The 26,402-nt window shown below is 38.5% G+C and overlaps 1 protein-coding gene across 1 annotated transcript in view; it reads left to right on the forward strand.

Moving 5' to 3' along the window:
• The window catches only part of LOC149283337 (dynamin-3-like), a 114,084-nt gene extending 88,075 nt beyond the window's left edge, over nt 1-26,009 (forward strand). The window contains exons 17-20 of the mRNA XM_089497713.1: nt 3,320-3,484; nt 5,056-5,276; nt 5,843-6,073; nt 25,826-26,009. Coding sequence (XP_089353839.1) covers nt 3,320-3,484; nt 5,056-5,276; nt 5,843-6,073; nt 25,826-26,009 — 801 coding nt within the window. The remainder of the gene's footprint in view (nt 1-3,319; nt 3,485-5,055; nt 5,277-5,842; nt 6,074-25,825) is intronic.
• The last annotated feature ends 393 nt before the right edge of the window (nt 26,010-26,402 follow it).

Below are 26,402 nucleotides of genomic sequence, written 5' to 3' on the forward strand. Positions count from 1 at the left end.
CATTTGCTTACAATTTGAGCTTCAACAAAGGTCAAGTAATCAAAACCTGAGACAGAAGCAGGTTAAATATTTTATCAATACCACTCATTTGCATAACTGTTGTGTTCTACTTATTAAATCCATCTTCTCCTAGTCAACCCAAGTTAAAACATTTCTTAAATTTGCAGATTTCCTTAGCATCTGTTTGTTACAAACTAATTTTAATCCCACTTATAAACACCATGTTCTTTAAATAATAGAGCTGCAGCTGGAAATGATGGATTTATGTGTCTCTCAGTGATGGCAGGGAACTAGGTAGATTATGTCAGTTGTTACCCAACCCGTATGCTGTTTTGCTATTGCCATATTCTAACACCACATTGAGCAAAACTACAGGATATTTACACCCCATATCAAAAACGTGAAATATTTTTTACGCTGTTAATGCACTGACCTCCTTTTTTTTTTTTCTAATAGCTCGCCCAACACACATTTCTTGAGGCGAAGAGATCAATGGCTATTTTTAATTCTAGCATTTTCTTGATGGGGATAATGTTGAACATGTGTCCCTGCCCTGCTTAGCCAGCAAAAGTCTCCTATTGCAGCCCTGTAATTTAAACAAAGAAAACTCCAAAAGCACATACAGGATATAAATGATGGAGGGGGGAGAAAGAGCCAAGGGCTGAAGAGAGAGAGTGAATTCCAGTCTGCTTCTGGAGGCGGACACAAGGGAATAAAAAGTCAAGAAAAACTGAGTTTCAGGCAAAAAAAATATTTGTTCAATACATGATCTTATTGTGTAAAGCCCCATTTTCCTCATTGTGTTACTTTTCAGTATTTTCTACAATACAGTGTTGTGAAACGCAATGACGGTTTCTACTTCTGGATGGAATGGACACGTTGAGGCATGTTTAGAGGCTGGTGTTGCAGAGATGCATGGGAAGTGTCTGTAACTGGTTGAACGGGGGAACTCTTTCAGTGCCAGAGTAATCCTGTTTTACGTTTCTGGCACTCCATGTATTTGCTTTATATTGGCTAAGATGTTGAAATTTAATTGAAACAATATTGCAAAAACAAAGGGGTAGCCTGTGATAGAGCCAGAAAAAAAATAACCTCGCTATGAAGGAAGCAGACATCTTTTTTTCTGTTCTGAATCTTTGTGTTAAGGACATTATATGAAAGTGAATTGCATGAAATAGTTTAATGCCTGCTTTTAAGGGCTCTGCTCAACCCGCTCACCTAATAAAAACAAGCTTGCAGCTAAATAAAGCATTGTAAAACTCCTTCGCCTAACTTTGATGAATTAAAGTCAGCATATGTAGCTTTGGGTATATTTTCTTTGGGGCCCTTTCACTGTATCAGTTCAAACTCTCTTACCTTCTGCTATGTCATATGGCACACACATTGACCAGGAATGGCTTGCAGGAAAGGAGGCTTAAAACAAAACTTTTTATATGTTATATGAGCCTTTATTAACTAAATGGAGAGATAGGTCAGTTCAAATTTAACCCTTTAAATTTAGTTACTGAGTAAGAGAGTAAGGGGGCTGCCAATAGGGGCAATTAACTTGGTCAGACACAACAAAGCCAGTTAATTCTGTTTGACCCTGATGAGATCTGCTGGGCAGAATCTCAGTTGACATTTTAACGACTTGCATTAAGTTACATTTACCATAGCTTTTTTTCTGCTCCTTTAAATATATGTTCAGTAGCATACAGCAAGTGTCATTTGTATATGTTATTCATCAAAATTATCAGTGCAAAAGTTTTATAGAGCTGGCCTAGGGTGTCCAGAACTCGGAATGTGACACACTGGGACCAGAGCAGTTAAAAACAGGATCATATGTTGACTGGCACGGGATGAAACACAACGCAACACACTATAACTGCAAATTAGGTGTAATTATAGTATAAAAATGGCAGTATATATATATATATATATAGACACATATACATGTTTTGGATAAGGTAGTCTTAAACAAATACTCTTATACATATTGCACAATACATATCATGGCAAGTATTTGTACGATTGCAGGAGCTTGTGTATATTTGTTATTTTATTGGTATGTTTTATATGTTTATCCATATTACAATTAAAAGAAACATATACTCTATGTATCTTCTCACTGTTGAAATCAGGCCTGGACTGGTCTGCTGGCACCCCAGCAAATGCTCGGTGGGCTGCTGCCAGACTACACCCCATACTCACCCGACCTGCCTCTCCAGCAGCAGATCAGGTGCTGCAATGTACAACCCCTGGCTGGATATATCCGGGCACGTGATACATGAGCATAAAAATGTAATGTGCAGCCTATTAAATAAAGCCATTGGCAACATTGTCATTAAGGAGCCACCAGCTTTAAAGTGCCAAGGCCACCTTGTTATGCCCAGTCTGGCCCTGTTGAGAATCTCTCGGGGATCTCCCCAAGTGTAACAGTAAGATGTGGACCACCTTGTTCACTGTGCCTGAAAGAATGCCAGCTGCACCTCACTGGCATGGTCTATGCAGGCTGAAACTTTGAGGTTAGTTTCAGGTCTAGACTGCCTTGGTGTGCTGATGGCCCGGCACAGCATCCACAACAGGGATGATGACAGGACAGAGATGATTCAAAAAATAACTTATTGCAGTTCGACTAGTCCTTCTAACCCTAAGATGAACCCAGTCATCTGAGCTAAGGATTCCATCAGCCTTATGTAAAACAGGTCCTCTATGCCTCTTATTTGGACTAATCATGGTGCTTATACATGTAGTACATATTCCATAATTGATTCCCTTGATCTGATTTCAGACAAACTGGATACAGTGAAGAAAAAATGTATTTGATCCCCTGCTGATTTTGTATGTTTGCCCACTGACAAAGACATGATCAGTCTATAATTTTGTATAGACAGAAGAAACAACAAAAAAACCCCAGAATAACTCATTTCAAATAAGTTATTAATTTATTTGCATTTACTCAGTGAAATAAGTATTTGACCCCTTTGCAAAATATGACTTTGCAATCACAGAGGTCAGAAGTTTCTTCACTCAGCCAGGGCATTGAGAATGGGTCATGGATGGGTATTCCAGCATGACAATGACAAACACACGGCCAAGGCCACAAAGGAGTTGTTCAAGAAGAAGCACATTAAGGTCCTGGAGGGGCCTAGCCAGTCTCCAGACCTTAATCCCATAGAAAATATGTGGGGGGAGCTGAATTATAGACTGATTATGCCATGTCAGTGGGCAAACGTACAAAATCAGCAGGGGATCAAATAATTTTTTTCTTCACCGTATCTACCATCTATTTTCTCAATCACTATGTATTAAAAAGTTAACAGCACTTTTTTCTTCCCAGGCTGTTGAAGAAGAAGGATCTCAAAATGATAACTTTTCAATGGACCCTCAGCTGGAGAGACAGGTGGAAACCATCCGTAACTTGGTGGACTCTTACATGACAATTATTAACAAATGTATCAGGGACCTGATACCAAAGACATTAATGCACCTGATGATCAATAGTGTAAGTAACACAATATACGTTTCTAACTTACATTGCCAGAGTTTGTATGATTATGTTAATGTAATCAAAAAATTAAGTCTGTAGAGGCTGCCAAGTCTTAATGTATGACTATGGACTACTACATATGTCGGTTAGCCAGCAGGATGAGGATTATTTTAGAAATATTTAGCTGTATGCAGACAGGCATGTATTTATACAGTCATAGTTGGAACCATACCACTATTAAAGGCAGGGATCTCTGTAAAGACCAGAGCGCATCATACCACATTCATGCCCACGTACAACACAAGGACCTTCCTATAACATCAGCACCCCGCATGTGCGGTACATACCTTGCAGATTTATAGTTTTCATACAGAATTTTATCTATAAATTCTAATTTATATATGTACATTAAAGATATAAATAAATTGTGATAATGGTTTTTACTGGTTTATAAGACTAACTTGGAGCCACTATTAGCAAATAAAAACAATTTTTTGTTATGTGATGGCTTTTAGCCATTTATCAATAAATGTCAGGTATGTTTTAAGTCGCTGTTGAATAGAAAGTATATTTTACCTTAAAAGGCCTAATTTTCATGCCTCATTCTCAAAATACCAAGACCTGCATAAGTACCTTAAACGTACTTAGGGAAGACAATATAACTCTTTAAATGTGTTGTGTCCTTAAAACGCCTTATCTTTTTTCTTTTTTCTTTACATGTCATAATTAATGTTGGTTGTATATCTCTCCTATATGTTTCCTTGTACAAAACAGACCCAGATCCAAGCTGATCCCCAGGAAGTGGTTTTCTTGACAAAGTTAAAGCTCAGAAAAGCCCTTGAACTTCCTCTCTTTGCTCCCGTGAGCCTTTAGGCAGCTCCCACAAGACGGCCAAGGAGACTGGCTGCATCTTATCAAATACTTCCCCTTGCAGATTAAGACACAGAAATCTCTTCCATGGGAAGACTCTCAAGAGGACTTTGAAAGGATATTCTGATAAAACATACATTCCTTTTAACCTTAACCTCTTCTTTAGAGAACCCAGAACACCCTGAGCGCTGATGTCCTTGTGGACTTTAACCCTTCACATTGTTAATCCCATCAATATACAAACACCGTGGTTTCATTTGAAAGAAACCCAGTATTATCGGAGGCTTTTCTGCATATATATACAATGGTCCCATGCCCATGGCCAAAATTAAGCACAGAAGCACAAAACGAAAAAAATCTTGTCATGCTTCCTATCCATGGATTCCAGTTATCCCTGTTTTTATTTTTATCCCTTGAGCTTTTCCATGACCACACTGTATATTGTATGTGTTGATGATGGATTTGGCTTTGTTTTATTGTTATATGGTGTGCCTTGACAAATAAAATGTAAAAAAAGGGAAACCATTTGATCAGTACTTAACTGAGCTGACAAATGATATATCCAAATGCATATCTTATTTGTAAGATATAGTATAAGATGCAGAGTAACTTTAGATTTTAAGGCTTTGGATGTCTCTTCTTCAGATATAATTCTCAAAAGAAGGGACCTCTGTTATTTGTTTTGATGTAATCTATTCAGTGTGCACACCCCATAGGTGAAAGAATTTATACATTCAGAGCTCTTGGCTCATCTGTACTCTGAGGACCAAAACACCTTGATGGAGGAGTCTGCAGAGCAAGCTCAAAGACGAGATGAGATGTTAAAGATGTACCATAACCTTAAGGAAGCTCTACAAATCATTGGAGATATTAGCTCCTCCACTATATCCACTCCACTGCCTCCTCCTGTGGATGATTCTTGGATGCACTCGCGGAGGTAACCTGGGATTAATTTGGTAATAACTGGGGACATGCCAGTGTATCTGGTCCTGGCCAATCATACAACTCCCTCTTGAAAAGGCGTGGCCACACAATCTCAGTGATTTGCATTCTTAAAATGCATACCATAGTCTTTGGGTGCATGAATGTTTGGAAAACTGTAATGTGGGACCACATTCAGATTTAGAAAGTGTGTAGGAGGTAGGTAATGAAGCAGGACATAGCTCTGATTGGGTAATACAATAGCAATTTGGATAGAGTTTACAACTTCAGTTTAGAGTGTAGTAGTCATTGCTCCACGTTGTGTTATACTTGCAATTACAAAGAGTTTTGTGGATCTATTTATATGCTCTTTTAAAAGCACTAAGTCATCTAAGTCAATGCTGGAAGGTATTATTGATGTAGATTTATAAATGGGCTACAGATGGCTAGTAATTCAGTGAGCTGTAATGAATAAGTATTTATTTTATTAATGTGAATGTTATGTAAAATAACTCATTGAGCCAATGAATTAGTGACGCTGTTATTAATTGTTATCATGACTAAAAGTCAGTATTGCTGCAGGTCTCCGCCGGCTAGTCCAACCAACCAGAAAAGACCTGCTCAACAGGTAACCTCAACAAAACCACCTGTAGGTCGTAGCCCTGCTCCTACTGTCCCAGGCAACCAGATAGGTGCTCTTACAGTACCTACTCGCCCAGGACCTTTACCACCTATTCCCAGCAATAATGATCTATTTATGATGCCACCTCAGATACCTTCAAGGCCATCTCGTGCTCCACCAAGTGTTCCAAGGTAAGGAATTACCAATCATAGAAGACAGCATGATTGTAGGAGACATTAACCTACCAAACTGACTTTAAAATCTCTAACTACATGCGTAATGTTATTCACCCCATATCACAATTGTCCACTCTACCAAGCAAATATTTTTAATGCGCAATGTCCATTTTGCTTGTGCTTCTGTCACATTATACTTTTTTCCACATGCTTCCACTGATGAAGGCAGCGTTTCCAATGACAATATCTGTGCATGCAAAAGGGTTTCTGAAATTTCTACCAATAATGACATGTCACATGACCGGCGGTTCCAACCAAATGGAGTAGAAAGGGCCCATAGTTATTTTCACAGTAACAACCATGTATGGGGTCTATGTTGCACGAATAAGTGTACACGCCAGATGTCCTATAACAACAGATGCCTCAGGTTTACACTTAAGCACAAATGTCTGTTCTAGAGAACAGGAATGGTGCTGATAGGTCAGAATAATCAGACCCTACTCTGAATGTAAAATAAATATTAAAAAATATGATCCTCTCTCTTAAGTAAGGATCACTACATGGTGCAGGCAGTCTATATGGCTGGTTGTTACTATGACAACTTACAGCACTGAAGAAAGTAAAAGTGCCAGTATACTGGCACCTATTGTAAAATTACAAATAAGAAAAATGTATATGTTTACCAAGTTATAGTGTAAACTATTCCTAAGATTAACTAAATGTAGCTATAGAAAAAATATGAAAACTGTCCCAGGCTTACAGAGAGACACGTGTCCTAACCCCCAGCACTCGAAGGGTTACACTCGTGGTTAGCTTAAGAACTATCCCTATTGTATCTGCTTATACTTAAAAGAAGAGTAGTTGGCAGCAATAATTCATAAGTACCTTAATTGATTTACCCACCACTGGATTTCCATCTTATGTTTCTTTAGGCACAAAGCTGCAGTTGTGTATGTAATTTAAAGTGCCTTTTTAGAGAAATTATAACTATTCTGATCTAATTAAGGTTCTGGCAATGGGACATTTTTGTCCCAACCATCTTATTTTTCATTGTACAGTCCTGATTTTTGTGCAACTGTTCCACCAGACCATACAATTGTACCAATTTTGGGGATAGTAGGGATCATGGGCCAAGTGGGAAAATCCTCTGATCTCCCTTGATTGTCACAGCAAGCATTTGCAGTACAGCTTTCACAAAGCCACCTTACTGTGCATTTCATGTGAGCGCCGAAATGCTGTCAAATGGGCAAGGGAGGTGGGTGGTCGTGCGACCATTGATCATAAAATGGGAACTACTCATAGTTAATGTTTAATTCTTTACTTTTACATAAGGAATCAGATACACTAAACAAAGCACTTCATGGGAAAGGTCAGAAAATGTAAATATGATTTTGATTATGGGTTTATTGAGAAAGTAATACATGAAACATGTACTTTAGGGCCTTTCGCAATTGTTGGCTTACTGTCCACGTGGTTAGGGTGCCACCGGGTTCATTGAACATACTGTATGCTTTTTTTTTAATGTCTAAATAGGCTGATAGAGCCACTAGCTTTGTTCATTTGCCCATCTAAATATGATATATATGCTGGAATATGCTCACCTGTGACGCTTCTTTGTCTCAGGCATTCCATCAGGCCCCGTTAATGAGTTACAAGAGACAAAAGAATATAAGGGATCTCCTGGTACGGACTGACCAGGTAGAGAGCTACTCAGAGGGTCGAAGTAAATTTAAGAACAATGGGAGTGTCAGATGTTTGGGATGCGTCACATGTGGACATATGACTCCAGGTAAAACATTTGCACACCCACATACGGGCAGAGTTTACAACATCAGACATCGGATCACATGCAAGACTGAGTATGTGATCTACAAGATACAGTGTCCTTGTGGCCTTGCAAATATAGGCAAAACAGAAACTACTCTAGGTGAGTGTATTAGGGGTCATAGATCCAGTATTAGGGTAGCTTACAGGGATGGGGAGTCTGATAAACCTGTGGCAAAACATTTTTTGGACCTTAAACACCCTCTGACATCCCTCAGGTTTATAGCAATTGACCACATCCCGGAGTCATTAAGAGTGGGTGACCGTGGAAGGCACCTACTACAGAGAGAATCATACTGGATCTTTCATTTAAAGACAATGTCCCCCTTTGGATTGAATGAAAAGCTCACATATACATCCTTTTTATGAGTTATCTCGCGAACTGTATATAGTTAGTGTCCAATGCCTGTATGCGGCCTTTTGGAGTAGGTACTTAGGGAGTAGAACACTGTGTGTGACTGATATGTAACCCCTAGTGTCTTTATGTTGAATTTAGATTTTTCATGAATAAGGAACTATGTTCAATAATAATGGACACATCAAATTATTAAACATGCCTTATATCTATGCATATTTGAATTAGGGACTTTGAAATTCCATTGATATGTCCATTTAATAATATTAATGGTGATTTAAAGTGAGTTGGTATTGCATGTTGCATTTGAAGGCACCTTTTTAGTGCTGCATCTACAGACATGCATGGTTTTTAATGTGATTTATTTATGTATTTTAATAATAAAAGTATATAATGCTTATGTTAGGGGTTAACACCTGGGAACATACTTGTACTGTCACTTTAAATTTTGGACTAGTTTTTATTTTGCACATTTGCTATTTGCACCATTTGCATTATTTGCAGTTTGCACATTTTATTTGATAGTATGTCTAGCAAATAGACTTATATTCACTATACCACATATTGTAGATATATTAAACATCTAAAGTTAATCCCCAATCATGTTTGCACATTATAGCACTTTAAATTTAACCTAATGAGCTCTTAGGAGTCTCAGAACATATTTCACATCACTTTAAAACATTACTGATTGTGCACAAACTGAATAAACTATGTTACTATAGTAACCGGAACACAATAATGCTACACTGCACTTCCGGGTATGTGCGGTGTTATCACACACATGCTCACTAACGGCATTGACACGCCGATTTCAGCACACACACTTCAGATTGGTGAGTTCTCTAGCTATTTTATTATAAATATGTGTTTGTTTTATTTCAAATATATGTCCTGAGGAACGTCAGCAATGACTGAAACGTCGACTTGACTTTGAATAAAGAGAAATTGTTAATTTTAAGACCTGGAGTGCTGATCATCTTTTGAAAGTGCTTTATATATATATATACATATATATATATATATATATATATATATATATATATATATATATATATATATATGAGATCAGAGTAGTACAGAAATATCCCTTGTTTTATTGTTAGAGATTTGTTCTTTACTTTAAGGGAACCCAGTGCTGAAAAAGTATATAAAGGTGTATTTTGCTATAGCCTTCCCCATTAGTCTCATGGTAAGGTAAGCCTAACAGACAAACCTGGCCTTAGTGAATTCATGCAAGTATCAGTATAGTTACTCCACACTGTTTAGTTTGATATTTCTGATTGGTATAAATGGAACACAGATGCCATGGACTATAACATGCAGAATTGCGGTTATTGAGTGGTTGAAGATCTGATATCAGCCACCTTCTCCTGTCTTCAGGTGGCATGGTTACATAGCTCTGGAAACCAAGAATGCTGTACCGAGCTCAAAATGGTCCGTTTTATAAGCTGAATGTGCATCTTAACAGGATATGTTCCAGTGTTACTTCCTTGGGATAGCATAAAACAGAGGATGATATCAGTCGTCCACTGCTTATCTTTGACATAAAGGTTACCCCGTCCTCTTTACATAAAACCAGATATAAAGATTATTTTGTATGCATTTGGCTCTAGGAAGTTAAGAATTTCCAACAAAGGCCTCTTTACTAATAGATAATGAATACAAAGTCAGATTTGACACTGAACAGCTATCTGCTGTCTTACTGATTATGACAGCAGTATCTTTTGTTTTTATCTGGTCCCCTCAAACTGCATTGCGATCACTAATAAAATAAGTGATAAAATGTAGTAGCGTGTAGTATTTGTATGGTATTTTTTTTTATTTCTGTGTGAGACAGTTTTTTTAAAACAATCTGTAAAAACCATTTAAATAACATATGGAAAAGTAATACCAAGCAGAAATAGACATCTTTGTATGTAATCTTTTATTAATGTTCAGAATTATTAATGTTCAGAATTTGAATATTAATGATGATAAGATCAAAAACTATAAGAAAACTTTTATTGTGGTATTTATTATTATGGAAATAAATCGTCCTGGCCCCGATATGTGTTCTTAAGTGATCATGCTCCCACTGTATATGTTAGAATGCTTTTAAGATGCCTGCAAGCTGTAGCACATGATTTGCCAGTGGAGACCCGAGCCGTTAACATCTTGACCAACAACTTCCCTTTTGACACTTATGCCGGCATTCCGTTTTCCTACTTAAGAGGAAATAATTACCATCATTAAAAAGCATAAACCTATCTCAATGAAGAACGTTTCAACTAAACTGTCCGTCTGCATGAAGCCACATGGCTTTACGTATTGTATCTTTAGTAAGCGGTTTGGTAAGTGGACTTCACAGTCTATGCCACACAACCTCTTGAAATCTGTTTTAAGGACATTGTACTGACATTTTTAGGAATGTTCATGAGATGTTGTATTCCATGCTCTTACTGTGCTGCTTTATCCCAGTAATTCCTTTTTAACTAAGTTCTCGGGTCTGCAGTTCCTGTTACAGTATTATATGTCTCTTTCACAGAGCAACATTTTTTTCTCTCCCGACCTCTCTGTCATTTTTTTTTCTCCCTCTCCACAACCCCCTTCTCCCTCACATTTCCCCTGCTGAGACCCGCTCGCTGGAATGCTGAACCTGGAACACACCACCATTCATCATTTAACTGGAAGCAATTTGGATCGCTAGTAAACTCGTGAAACCATTTTACACAGGTCCCTTCTAGCTTTTTTTTCAATATTATTTCCCTCAGCCACTTCATTGCCAGTGTTTCTCTAAGATTTCTGTGACTGAAGAACTGCCGACATTAAAGAGACCGGCTGACCTTGAATTCTTGTAGCCAACTTGCTTTAATTGCATGGGTTTTTTGTCTAACTTTGGAACTTTCTGATTTGTATTGCTTTTCACTTGATAATGGGAGGTTGACATTCTTGAACATTTGAAAATTAAATTAAAATTAAATGTTGCATTATATTTCTTTGTTTAATATTTACATTGGCAAACAAACACTATGTAACTTGAAAGAGTAGAAGAGTGAGACTAAATGATTTGGACAATATCACATTTACTGCCAGTGAGTGCTCATTCACAAATATCACATCGGCGCTCAGTCTCATGAAGCAGTGATCAGGACTCTTAATGCAGGGATCAGTCCAACAATGTAGCATGTTTTAACTCCCCACAGTCTCACATGTTCCACATCATTAAATGATGTCACATCTTACGGAGCCGAAACATAATTATTATAGCAGAGAGGAGAGTGTATATAGGGGGATTCAAACTTGAGAACAGTCACTACCTTACACTCTAGTACAAGTACCTGCCATTAATGACAGTGGCCTGTACCTTAATAGAAAAGGTTTTAAAAATCTCCATTATAAAATGTATTAATTACTAAGTTTCCCAGTGCTTATTCTCGCTACCTTTGGCTTTTAGCCAAGAATACATATGTACAAGTGGAAAGTGAGCCTGTCTGATTAGGGCATCGAATTCGGGACCCTTAATAAGGACAAAGGACCTTTCACTAGATCCATACTAAGGACCTTACACTAGATCCACACTAGATGTTTCAATAATTCTACTTTAAAAAAAGAAAAAAAGATATCCCAAGTGTAATAATAAAAACAGAAATACGATTTTTCTTAAATACAACTAATTCTGTTTAAAATACCACTGTTCTTGTATGCATTTTCATGGTTTTAATAGTTTTGTATTTCCTCCCATTTCATCTTAAACCATGATTTTGCCATTGCTGTTGCTCAAGTACATTATACGATTGATCTCCAGTGTTATGAAAAGATGTGTGTTAAACAGGGCTGTGCCAACACAAAATTAGATCACAGGCGCAATGATTACCCTTTGAGCTTTAAGGTCCATGTGTGATCTGCACAGGCCCAGATGATTTGGACAATGTGCCTTTGTATAACACTCTACAGAAGCTTTGCAATAGGTTATCCAAGCAAAGCTTTTGTAAATCCCCACCTCCAACAACTGCAAAGAATTCCTTCATTATTGCTTCCCCTGATACCCCCTACCCCCTTCCTTTTCTCGATTACTAGCAAAACAGAAGAAGGAGAAACAATCTTCCTGAGGGTCAGAAACGTCAGGGCCTCCTATAGGACTCGCACAATAATCCTTTGAGTCCTAAAAGTAAATTACTTGTTTTGTTTAGATTGTCTTGTGCTTAAGATTTCTGGCTTGAGCTTTATTTAATATATAAAGACGTGTAACACAATAATTCAGGTTATGAAATTAAGGTCACAGTAGACCAAATGATAAAGAGTAGCCCTGTTTATTTATTTATTTTATTTTTGGCCATTAGTACATATCCCTGCCAGAAGCTTGACCCTGGAGCAGAGCATACATTTAGTATGAAGAGACAACTGATCTTGAAGTACTATGAAACACTTGGAGTAATGTGATCTGTCATTCATAAAGATCACCGGAGGGGTCACTAAAGGAAATGCAGTTTGCTTTACTGATCCCTGACAAGAAAATCTAGGTGTACCTGCACCTTTAGGGGGTTAGATCTTAATAAGCGTTTAAATGTTAGTAAGAAACTCTGATGCCTATTATTCTGTGGATCCTAGAGGTCTGACAATATTATTTCCATCTTGTAAGTAAATATTTTGGACTCTTTAATATAAAAAGTTATTGCATATTCAGACCTCTGAGTTCCCAAAGCCTACCGTATTTGCTCGATTATAAGACGAGATTTTTTTCAGAGCAAATGCTCTGAAAAATACCCCTCGTCTTATAATCGGGGTCGTCTTATAATCAGACCTCAAATAGGTCTGACTATGAGACGACTAAGATCCAGATCCCCCGCAGCTGCAGGGGACCTGGATCCTCCTGTCCCCGGTGCGGGGAACTCTGATCTCTGACAGTCGGGGAAGGTCTGCGCGATGGACGCAGACAACCCCCGCTGCTAGCCACGCCTCCTTCCTGCTGCAGCGTAAGTGCGTGGGATCTACACGCTGCCCCGGCTACATGACAGGGAAGTCAGAAGCACCGGTAAGTTGGGGGGGGGGAGTGTTAAATGGGGGGCATAAGGCATTTCTGGAGGAAGAGTGCTCTGTGAAATGCCTTTTAACCCCCTTAATGCAACTCTGCCTCCAGAAATGTCTTTTTAACCCTCTATACGCCACTCTGCCTCCTGAATGCCTTAAACCTCCCTATATGCCACTCTGCCCCCTAATATGCCTTTTAATCCTCTAAATGCCAGAGTGGCATATAGGGGTATAAGGCATTTCTGGAGGCAGAGTGGCACATAGGGGGTCAAAAGGCATATCATGGGGCACAGTGGCATTTAGAGGGTTAAAAGGCATATCATGGGGCACAGTGGCATATAGGGGGTATAAGGCATTTCTGGGGCAGATGTGCATAACTGGGGGGCAGGTTGGAAAATAGAAGCAAATAAAACCAAAATATTTTTCTCAATCATAGTCGTCTTATATTCAGGCTTTTTCTTTTTTTCCTAAATTAATATTCAGATTTTGGGGGGGTCATCTTATAATCAGGGTCGTCTTATAATCGAGCAAATACGGTATTTATTGATTTAGATAGTGCCATGATATTCCTGCAGGTGGGTTGTGTGACTGACATTGGCTACATCCATTTCCTTTGTTAAGTAAATCTTTGTATGTTTATCCCAAAAAAGTTTTTTTTTCCCACAGAATGAGTGTGCACTAAATATGTGCTCAGAATCCGTACAGAAAAGGGACCTGTAGTGCAATGCCTAAGCCTAGATTATTATGTTGTGTTAGTAGTAGCTGCTGTGTACACAAGTTCAATGACAGTGGTTTTTACTTACATTTAATACACAACCTTAAACGCTAAGAAATACTTTTATATTACACACAAAACCTGAGGTCCACGTTTAAAGATCCTGGTGATCACTGGTGGTAAACAGATCAAGACCTGAGAACAATCCCTTTAAGCTATAAACGCATAATGATAAATATTATGTTTATCCATGTCTTAATTTTAGTATTTTTATTTGGATGGCAATATATAAAATTATCCCCAGCATTATATTGGGCACTATTGTGGCAGCAAATATGGTTTTTCTATATCCTTGTATAAATGATGATCTGAACTGGAGCATTAGTACACATAGATGGATATAACAGGAATTAGGTACACCTAGATGCCTGAAACGGATACATTGTATTGTACACTAAAAACGTAGTATTGAAGTTAGTTCCTGTGCTAACAAGGCTGCTTTATATTCTACCTTCTGGGTATTGCTTTACCTAAAAAAATAATAGCGAAAGTCAGCACGGTTGAAGGAAACTTGTTCTCATCTGGTTTTGATATACACAATAGTCTAGACTGACATTTTTTTCTTGGTGGGGCCTGCCCTGGTAAGCCCCTGACCACAATGTATTTATTTACACCGGCCTCTTAATGCATTTCAGAAAACTATACATTTTAAGCATTTGCCACACCAACCGTTTGATCACTCAGTTTTAATGTTCCAAGCAGCTCCTCTTATTTCAAGTTTTATTACAGTACTTTAATACTTACTATTTCCTTATTTACTGATCGTTTTTTGTGAGTCAATTATTTTAGCTGATAGATTTTTCTGTAATTGTGTTAATTTTTATTAGGACATTGACCCTGGATGGCCTATGGAACTTTGTAATATGTTTTTATTGTGCATATCCAGAGGGATAACAAACCATACCTTTACTTTGTGTTCACTGCCTTTGTCATCTGCTAAATATAATATATATATATATATATATATATATTATCATTATATACAATGTGCAATAACCAATCAATAATACATATAAATTATATCATCTACGTTACAATAATGAACAAACACAATCTGTTTAATCTTGTTTTATTGTATTGAATACAGCATTCAAAAATTCACAGGATGTCAACCCCTAGGCCAGGGGTGTCCAAGTTTTTTCTGCAGTGGGCCACTTCATCAGAATTGTATACGTGCGAGGGCCGCACTCATTTTTCACTGAGAGAAAATATGGCCTTTAATAAGATATGCAGATTAAAATAAAGTAAATGACACAAAACCTTTACTTTTCCTCTCACTGATTTCTGGGCCTACAAATTCAGGATTCTGGATAAGTAAAAATAAAATAGTTCTATTTATTTTAGCGATGCACTAAAATGAAAATTCTGGACCAAAACCGAAAATTCAGGGTTCACTTAGCCAAAACTGAAAGTGACCCCCCCCACACACTTTTAATAAAAGTAAGTTACACACAAAAATTGTACGAAAAAATTATATATTGTGATTGTTAACAGCAATCTCAGGCATACCCAGATTCCAGCATGTACTGGTTGGCTGGGCATTGTATTTTTTGTCCAATTTTAGTGTGTAACCACACTTTTATTAAAAGTAACACACAACAATTGGACAAAAAAACCTTGGCATGATAGGAGTGTGATTGCTAACAGCAAACACACTCTTTTTATCCCCAGGCAACCAGTGAATGCTGGAACCTAGGCATGATGGGACTGTGATTGCTGGTAGCAGATTGCTGTTAGCAATCACACTCCTATCATCCCAAGTCAGCCAGTACATGCTGGTACAGGGTGGCTGTAAGTGCAGACCCCATACTGCTGGCAGCATCAATACACAAAGGGGGCAGCTAGATAGGAGTGTGATTGCTAACAGTCCCATTATGCCTAGGTTCCAGCACTTACACATCCATGCTATCACACACACACAAATTCATTAATTCACAGATTCATTCCCTCAATCAGACATACTCATTCACACAACCTCCCCCACACCCTTACCTGCTCTACAGCTCTCGATGCCGATCACAGACTCCAGCAGGGGGCGCGGGCTCCCTCGTTCTCCCCACAGAGGAGGCAGGACTGGAGCAGAGAATAGACCCTCCCACAAGTAAGCAGCAGGGCTCTTGTGATCCTGGCTGCCGATCTCACGCGGGCCACACCTTGAGGTTCCGCGGGCCGCATTTGGCCCGCGGGCCGCATGTTGGACGCCCCTGCCCTAGGCTAATCACTTCAACAGAAGCCAATTGGAGTTAGTTAAATCAGTAGGAGTTTTAGAGCTACTTTGACATAAACAACATTACAGTTTGCTTTTCTCAAGAAGTATCTGCTGATGTCAACATTGCTTTTACAAAGAATTGTTGATTTGCATAAAGCTGGAAAGGGTTACAAAGGAAACTCAAATAGTTTACTTTTTCATCAGTTCACAAGTAGACAAATTGTTTATGAATGGAGAGGATTTAGTACTGTGGCTACTTTCCCTAGAAGTGAGCGCCCTGGCAAGATGACTCCAAGAGCACAACACAGAATGCTCAATGATTTGGGGCTGCTTTGCTTCCTCAGCTTGCCATCGAACAATTAGTTCCCAAGTTTATCAAGCTATCATACAGGTTAGTGTCTGGGTGGCTGTCCGCCAGCTGAAGCTCAGTAGAAGTTGTGTAATACGGCAAGGCAATGACCCCAAACATCCATCTTTCAAAGAATGGTTGCAGTAGCGTACCTAGCGGGGGGCGGATCCCCGGCAGCCTCGTCACTTTTTTTTTTTTTACACGGAGGCCTTCGCGAGGCCTCTTACTCCGCCGCAGTGCCGGCATGTCATGCTGAGCGCCGAAATATGACGTCATATTTCGGCACTCAGCAGTGAAGCAGCGCAGCGGCAGAGCAGGAAGCAGCGGCAGAGCAGGAAGATGGAGACGTCGTGCTCCCACCGCAGGACTTCTGGATGGTAAGTCCAAAACCTTTAACTACAAAGGGGGAGAGGGAAGATAGTGAGAAGGGAGGGAGGGGGGTAGATAGTGAGAAGGGAGGGTGGGAGGGGGTAGATAGAGGTGGGTAGATAGAGGAGAGGGAGAGGGGGTAGATAGTGAGAAGGGAGGGGGATAGAGAGTGAGAAGGGAGGGGGAGAGATAATGAGAAGGGAGGGGGAGAGATAGTGAGAAGGGAGGGGGAGAGATAGTGAGAAGGGAGGGAGAGGGGGTAGATAGGGAGAATGGGTAGAAAAGGGGGAAAGGTAGATAGTGAGAATGAGTGAGAGAATTAATGAATGTGTGGATGAATTGTCTGAATGAGGGAGATAATTAATGAGTTTGTGAGAATGCATTAATGAATGTGTAAATGTGTGTGAATGAGAGAGAATAAATGATTGTGTGAATTAATTATGTGAATGAAAGTGTGAATTAGTGAGTGACTGTTAAAGTGTTTGTGTGTGTGATAGATGTATAATTGATTTGTGGAAAGGCAAAGATGGCACAAGCAGGATGTTTGAGCCTTGGGGACCAAGATGACACAGGCAGGCTGTTTACGGGACAAAGATGGCACAGGCCGGGCTGTTTGGGGACAAGTTGACTCATGCTGGGCTGTTTGGGGACAAAGATGGTAAATCCTATGTGTGTAATCTGGGTGCTGGTCAGGTTCTATGTGGGCAGTGTGGACGCCAGAGCTGGCTTTGGGTTGTGCAACCTATCATCTATGCCTGTAGTTTTATCTCTTGCTATGTTTCCATATATTATTATTGTATACCTGCAAATACGGGATTTGTATGTCTGATTCTATGCCTCCAGTGCTGAGTTCACATGTGTACAATAATAATAACAATATATATATATATATATATATATATATATATATATATATATATATATATATATATTTGCTAACAGCAATCACACTCCTATCATGCCAAGTCAGCTAGTACATGCTGGAATCTGGGTATGCCTGGGCATGATAGGAGTGTGATTTTTTTTGTCCTATTTTGCTGTGTTACTTACTTTAAATAAAAGTGTGAGATTTTTTTATGGTGGGGGGTCATATTTGGTTTCGGACAGGTAAATGCTGGATTTTCGGTTTCGGTCCAGAATTTTCATTTCGGTGCATCCCTAAGCCAGACAATGAAGTGGTAGGCCTACACCACATCAATGTTTGGCTTAGTATATAGTAGTAGTGATAGGAGTTATGCTGCACTATTATCAGTGTCTGGCTTAATGCATAGTTATAGGGATTACGCTGTACCACCCTCAATGTCTGCCTCAGTATATAGTGGTAGGTGTTATGCTGTACCACCGTCAATGTCTGCCTCAGTATATAATGATAACAGTAATGCTGTACCACCTTCAATGTCTGCGCCAGTATATTTAGATAGAAGCTATGCAGTTTTAAAGTGTTTGTGTGGGGGGGTGCCACATACAGGATCTGCCCCAGGTGCCAAATACTCTAGGTATGCCCTTGTTTGGTTGGCCCAGTTAGAGCCCATGCCTTAACCCAATAGAGATGCTGCAGAATGACCTGAGTTTAAGCAGTTCTGTAAAAAGTAAGGTTCCAAAATTCCTCCTGAACGTTGTGCAGGTCTGATCTGAAGCTACCGGAAACCCTTGTTTGAAGTTATTGATGCCAAAGGAAGTTCGACCAGTTATTAAATCCAAGGGTTCACTTACTTTTTCCACCAGCACTGTCAATGTTTAATGCATGTGTTCAAACAAGACATTATCATTGTTTGTGTGTTAGTAGCTTAAGCACAGTATGTTTGTCTATCACATTTTATCAACAATTAATGCAGAAAACAATGTAATTCCAAAGGGTTCACTTACTTTATCTTGCCACTATATTTACATGTATTCTATGTTCATGTTTCTGAGAGTAAGCACTGTCTCAGTTGTGTAGATCAATTAAGGCAGTGGGTTAATGACTTGACTGAATAAAAAGAGTAACAAACTTTTTATAGCACATTAGTTCATTACATTTCCATGTCTCTAGTGGTCTCAGAACTGAACTTCCAACTCTGATTCTCAAATTGCAATCCCCACATGCATACACGGCATACACCCGAAAGACCCCAAATCCATGTCACCCTGTCCATTTACCAGTGTGAGCAGTGGTACATTATTTTACCTTCCTGTGGATCTATACCTCCTTATTTGTTTGTGTCTGATTGGTACTGGTAGCTTTATAAAAGGAGGAAATAGAGAGAGAGAGAGAGAGAGAGAGAGAGAGAGAAAGATGTTGTAACAGGGGGTAGCTTGATGTAAAGGTTTTGCTACCACGTACCACTCATATCAGCTACGAAATAGTTCCTTACCCTAAAATCAAATGTCTGTTAAATGACTGCACCAATTAAAGCAATACGTTTAACCTCTATGTCATTTTAGTTTTGATGCTGAACGGTCTACTTCAGGCACTTAGTCATTTAGCACAATAAGGCATGTGTCAAAAATGTATACTTAAATATGTAAGTAAATAGTAAAAAATAAAGTAAGGTTTCCAATAAAGTTCAACCTTCCTGATATTTGCTTATTGTGGCTGCCCTACTTAAACCTTTTCTCTAAACTGAAGCTCCCTGCCAGACCCAGCCAAATTAGGTCTAGAATTTCCCAGAACCTCCAGTGAAATATATACCTGCTCCAATCTACAATTTTTTCATAAATCGAGTTTAGATGTAACCTGTTTATTTTTAACTATGGGCACAGGAGCATGCAAAACGTCATCTGTTGGCGTCATTATCTGCTCTGTCTCTGCGTGTCTATGGTTTTTGACCTCTGGACTGTTTCCTGACCACGACTTTTGCCGCCAGCCTTGACTGTGCCTGTTTAGCATTATGAAACTTATATCCGCTTGCCATTGACCTTTGCACCATTGCCTTGCTCAGCCTGCCCTTATTAACAGTGTTTGCAAGGAGAGACAATTTTTTTCGATGATTCACTACCTCATTTGTTTGTGCTGAGATCACCTGTATGTATTGGTGTGCTTATGCTACCCTATTATGTGTATTTGTAACCCTGGGCATTAATTCCGTGATATCCCATACACCATACATATGTCCATAAACGAGTTAAATAAATGCTTCAAGAGAAGTGGTAAAAAAATTGTATTCTCATTCAGTAAAAAGAGGAACCTTGTGAACATAACACTGATCTCAGCAAAAGATTCGTTAACTCTGCATCATATTTCTGGCACTCAGATCCTGTGGTTACCATAGTACAGGCACTGCTAATTCTCTCTGCCTGGTGGTCCTGTACTCTTTACAACAACAATAGTGTACTTTTTGGCTTAAGCCCTTCATTTGAACATATGCATGCTATATATCTTTCCCACCATATTGCTTAACCAAATGTCAGAGGAATTTGATGTTGTTTGAATGGTTTGACCTTTTGAGTGCCTTCATTTAGGGAACATCTAGCAGTTGATACAATGAGTTGTGAGCAACCTAAAGCTGACCTCTCAAGCTTGTGTAAAAATATCATCATTGTCCACATACCCACCAACCCCAACCACTACTAAGGCTTAGGCGAAATACTCCAATATGCTTAGTTCTAGAAGCATCTGATGGTCAGCACCATCTTTTTTTCTATACTTTTTTCAATAATATTTTGTATTATTAATTTCATCTTTAAAGCATGCATTATAATGGGGACACATTGTTATGTTCTTCTTGTAAGTAATGCTGTGTTTGCCCATCATAGTAAAATCAGAAGTATTTCTTTGATTTTCACACCACCAATACACATAATTCAAGATCAAATCATATTTTTTTGACAAAATAAATTCTGTATATTAAAATGTTCACATGTTGTGCAGTTCCATAAAATTCAACATATGGGGGCCCCTGTCCCCAAAGTTTCAGCCAGGCAATTGTAATACATCTATATAAATTTGTATTTGGTGCAGTGTACCGCTACTTTCTTCACACAATGCAGCTAATATAATGTTGGCCCTCATCCAGTTTCTTTTCAAGAACTACTTTAGTGCAGGAATACAAACTCCAGATATTTTAAGGACAGCCGTGTGATTTCTTTTTATGTCTATTTGTTGTTTGATATTTATATTACGCAGATGGTTTATAACATAACCAAGTGAAGTGTCATGAGAGGTTAAAGTACAGTTCTTTATTAAAACTCATTTGCAGCTGAATAATAATAGTGAAATGTAAGTACAGTGCTGAAAGACCCACCTGAGACTCTAAATTCTTCTGGCACTATGTAATTCTCTGTGGCGAATTCCAGTTGGTGTGGTAAGTATTACTAGAACAGTCTGGATTCTTATTGTTCAAAGAATGGTAACTATATAATATGTAAAGTTTCGGTTTGTCGGGCATTTTTATTAATAGCGTGGTCATATTAATTCCGAAGTGGGCTAGGTTTAAGGTCTGGGAGTACCAGGTGTGCCAGTCACCTGTTCACAAAATGCCACTCACATTTTACACAGCTGCACAATTCAAGGCAAATGAAGGTATGTGTTAGCCAGTAAATGGGGGTTATGGGTAACAGTTTGGCCAACTTGCACAGAAGAGGTTGAGAAAATAAGTATAAAGCAAGTGCAGCCATTCAAGGTATACAATATATCCTCTCCTGTACCCTTTATTAGAATGATGCATTATGTGGTTCTACTGTTCATGTTCTTTAGTCTGAACAGTATGTGAAAGTGTTCAAGGTATCCAAGATGGCATATTTCCTAAAGATCCTCTAGCTTCCAATTATTTCCCTTCACCACAGATGTACTATATGTGAAACATATGTGGCATCCAGAATTTGGCTTTTTAAGTCTAAGAGTATGTAAGAGTATGTGTTCCTTGAAGGGAACCCCTGGGTTCATGTCTGAAGTGGTCATATCTGCATGTATGTCTTTTCATACTTCTTGCAACTTTTCCTATCCTTTCCTCTCAACTACCCAGATCATAGATATCCTCAATGATGTCATGAGGACACAAAAGAGGGCTGCTCTTATTTGAAGATTTTGTGTCACTGCCTTAAGTAACTTTGTGTGTTTCCACATATAGCCACTAGGTTGCTATCCTAACAGCGACATTTAGGCAGAATTTACTTTCTGGTTGGATCTATAATGGATCCTTTATGATATACAGTATGTGCTTTCTATGGTATTGTGTGTTGGACATATAAACCAGTTTATGCATTTGAGCCTCTTTGGTGGGACTTGTCCCCTGGGTTGAATGTTGTAACCCTCCCCTGTACAGACTGTACTGACCCATGTGTTGTAAGTGTTCAGTAGTTTTATTTATCTTAGCGCTAGAAATAATTTAAGTATTTTACACACCTGAATATAGGTTATCCACTTGGATTCCTTTAACAAATGACTGAGGTTTGATATTTCATTTTAGTAATTCATTTAGAGTCTCATTCATCTCTTCATCATTAATTCATTCATCTCTCCAGTGATCAATAAAAAAAGAGATCATTTACATTTGGTAAACAAAACATGTTTTACATGGGACTAATGACCTTCCTTTTGGATCAAATGAATTACATTTCATAAAGCCACCTGCCTTGAGCTTTATATCCTAGCTACTAACTGATATAGAAGGGTTATGAAAACCAAGATTTCTCTGACATTTTTGTGTCAGGAAGTTGCGGGCGTACTATCCATCAGAAACCAGAAAAGGGACCCGTTCAAAAAAGACCTCTGTGCCAACACAGAGGAACACAGGACACATGGCGGGCAGCACTTAGCCTAAGTGAACAGTGACATTTTTGGTTCAGATCCCTGCAAAATTAACATTTTCCTGAGTTTTAGATCACCAGAACACAAGTACTTAATATTATTCTTTGATGATCATACAGTCCAGAGACTTGTTTATGCTCATTTTAACCTTCTTCTTCTTCTATTATCTATTATTCTTTAAGCTATTTGCTGTTTGCTGGATTCCATAACACTTGCGCTGTTACAACCTTCATAGAGAAAACTAATAATTGCAGCTGCATATTGTCCCTAAATATCACTAGAAATTACAAAAGAAATAAAATATGTTACTAACTTAACCATGTGCTAGTTTTTTTAATAGATTCAGAGACATGCTGTAGTGGAAATTTCCATTCCTAGTTGTGATTGTAACAAAAATAGAGACTGTGCCAGAGTAATGCCTTGCACATAGTTTTATCTGTGAACAATTATGACCAGTAATTGTAGCTTTCAGTCCTCCACATTTAAACCATTAAACTACTTGTAATAAATATATGTTACCAGGCAAAGACCAGCCATTCTATGTATGTGGAATCTTAATATCGCAATATTTAAACAGGCTTAGGAAGAGTTTTAAGTGAAAAAAAAACAAAAGTGGAAACAAGGAAGAATGGCACAGGAAACGCAGGTTGACAGAGGCAACCACCAACACCAACAAATGTCTGAGCAGAAAGACTAGCTTGGATTTTTATAGGGTGCTCAGTACTAAGTACAGAATGCATTTCATCAAAATCCATCATTAAACAAAACATTCTTTTTAGATACAACTTTTATTTTGTGTACAATTCGTTAACAGATTAATGAATGCAGCTCCAGAGGATATTGCCTGATATTTCAAGTCTTTTGTTATAACTTGACTGTTTTAAGTGTACTGTGGCTTATTTATATGTTGCTTATCCAAATTACACTTTTAAAGCAGCGTTACCTCCACGTTTCACAAAGATCCCTCTCTAAACGCTTTCCAGATGGTAACAATTTTTGTTTGCTGCCAACCTGAACTCGAGCGTACTCCCAGTGGCTACCTCTCAAATATGTTCCTGTTTTCTACAACAAAGGCATGGAGCGTTTCCTTGCAAACTAGTGGATCAATATCTAAAGACACATGTTAGCATTTGTTCAGTCCTATAAATCCTTGAACAAAACACGGTTGTGCTGTGTTGATTGCCTACAATATAATTTAGAATCTGCAGTACAAAATGGTATTAGTACTGTATTGCATAATTCTCCCCATACCCTTTCTTTAACCATCCTAATAAAAAGAATTCCCCCCCTAATTGAGACATTTGTCTACTTTTTTTGGAAGCACCACTGGAGAGTTTGTGAAAATGTGAGCACCACGCAGTTCTATTAAAAAAAATACCTGCCTTCTCATTTAACCTGTCATCAAGGTCATGCGCGCCATGATCAGGTACCACAGTATGTCAGTACTGATCCATAAGTGACTCTTATGGGTTATTACACATAGTGGGTAGCTCATAGATGCTTTGAAAGTTGTGTTATCTTCAAGCATGCTTTGTTGCAGTACTACTTGTCAGGCATGATTTAAAATGGTTTATATACCTGATGGAAATAATTTAAAACCACTTTGATCACGCACAGGCTAAAATTATTAAATGCATTCTGTAACATTTAAAAGGGTTCACTTTTAGGGGTAATTGATGCAAGACTGCACCAACAAAGTGAGGAATATATCAAATATTAGTATGTCTTTGTGCAACCTATGTCTACTTTCTGTATGGTTTCTCCAAATCTGCAAATTATAAAGTCGAATATAAACTGTACAATCAAATTATTTCTGTTGCAAGTGATCTAGTGCAGGAGGCAGATCTTCCATCTTCTGTCATTCACCCAGAGTGACACCGTTCCGTTTCTTCACAACAGATGCGTGTGCGCTAATATGTAACGTTGAACCCACTCTGTCTTTTCTCGTCTTTTGCCTCTGTTTGGATATTAACCAAAACGTAGCCTTTAGTATCTTGTTTTCAATGCTGTTTACTTTGTTGCACATCGGTCTGTGAATAAGAGTTTCTCATATTTTCAAGAATTCCTTTTCAGTATTTACCTTTATCCCTATTGAATCATGCATGGCAGGCTACTGAAGCCTAGATTCAGTGGTTTCTGGCAATGGGTTTGGCAATTAGTGAGTTCTTTGAGTAGGTTGCAGTATTGTGGCTCCATAGTTTGGGTGTCATTTTGAACTTTCATAGTAGTAGACGGTAGGTTTCTGTTTCTATCATTCTTGTAGTAAACAAAGATGCATACCGTCCAACATTTTAAATGGGCAGAGAGATTTTAGGTGGGGGTGGTTAGAAGTGTGGCTCAAAGCCATGACTTTAAAGAGACTTTTATGAGACTTTGGGACCTATAGCTAGCAATGTATTTAACTAAGTAAGACATGCCGAAGAATTTGCATAATTTAATTGTAAACATTTTTTGCTATTTTGTATATACATAATTGTGACTTGTATGGCCGTAGAACACTGTGATTCACTCGTACAGGGGCAGAAAGATGAGCAGAGGAATTGAAGTCCCAAAGAAGTTCAGTTCCTTAAGAAGTTACGCTTCAACCAACTCTCATGAAATAGTGTTGTCACTGGGAGGGCTCTTACTGGAAACCACATTGTTATGCAAATGAAACCCAGAACTGCATGCACAACTAGACCGTTGGTAAACCGTAGCGCTTAAGCAGAAAAAATAAAAACAAATTAAAAACATTCCCTTGAATGCAAGGATCAATGCTGTTTCTGAAGGAGGACATAAATGCAAAAAAAAATAAAAAAATAAGCAGTACAGCTGTTGCAGAATTTCTGCACAATATAAATATTCCTGAAATGTTGATTTGATGTGGTGGCCAGTCATTAATCTCAGACTTACAGGAATAAATAAACTAAATACAAAAAAAGGTATTTGGCAGCTCCAGAACAAAATATAATCACGAGGGAGGGACGTTCTGGGAGAGCCCTGGTAACACTTTATTAGTAGAAAATAACTAAATTGATGACAGGTTAATGTAGTTTTTGGTGCTGTCCAGATTCTAGAAATGCATTTTTCTTTTTTTCACATACACTCTGGACAAAACTGAAACAAAACTGGTTTAGACTATTTCATTAATATTCCCAACACATTTTAGTGGTTGTGCGATGTATGTCCTGAGGCTGCCAGAGTACATTAGTATGCCCCATAACAGCAAACCACAGATAGCAGTAAAAATAGCTTTCACGGGATTGAAGACCAGGGTGTCCATCTCCAGTACTCGAGAGCAGCAAACACTGCAGGGTTTCAGGAGGATGTATAACGCATTCCGCTTGACATAAAACCTAAAATCTGGCAAACCTTAAATCTGGAAGCCCTCAAGGCTTCAATAGTTTACCTGTAATTTAAGTGAAATCCTCCATGTTACAAGGAATGCTTGGGTTGACATAAGATTCCTAAAGTATGTAGGACAGATCCATGGTGACCACAGTATATGTTAGCCAGTGGTAACACCTAACATCATATTTTGTATGTTAATTACAACCGTTTCATATTTTTAGGTTTATAGGAACAACAGTGTACTGGTCAAAAAAAAGCAAGTGTACCTCGCTCATCCTCAAGACCCACACATGGCTCAGTGATGGTCCAGAATGAGGTGATACTTAAATCACCACTACTGACCATTCAGATACTTTTGAAAATCATTACCACTGACTGTGTCCAAATACTACTGG

This window comes from Sceloporus occidentalis, unplaced genomic scaffold (assembly GCF_023333645.1).
Source record: "Sceloporus occidentalis isolate IW3139 unplaced genomic scaffold, rSceOcc1.0.p SCAF_106, whole genome shotgun sequence".
Classification (NCBI taxonomy): domain Eukaryota; kingdom Metazoa; phylum Chordata; class Lepidosauria; order Squamata; family Phrynosomatidae; genus Sceloporus; species Sceloporus occidentalis.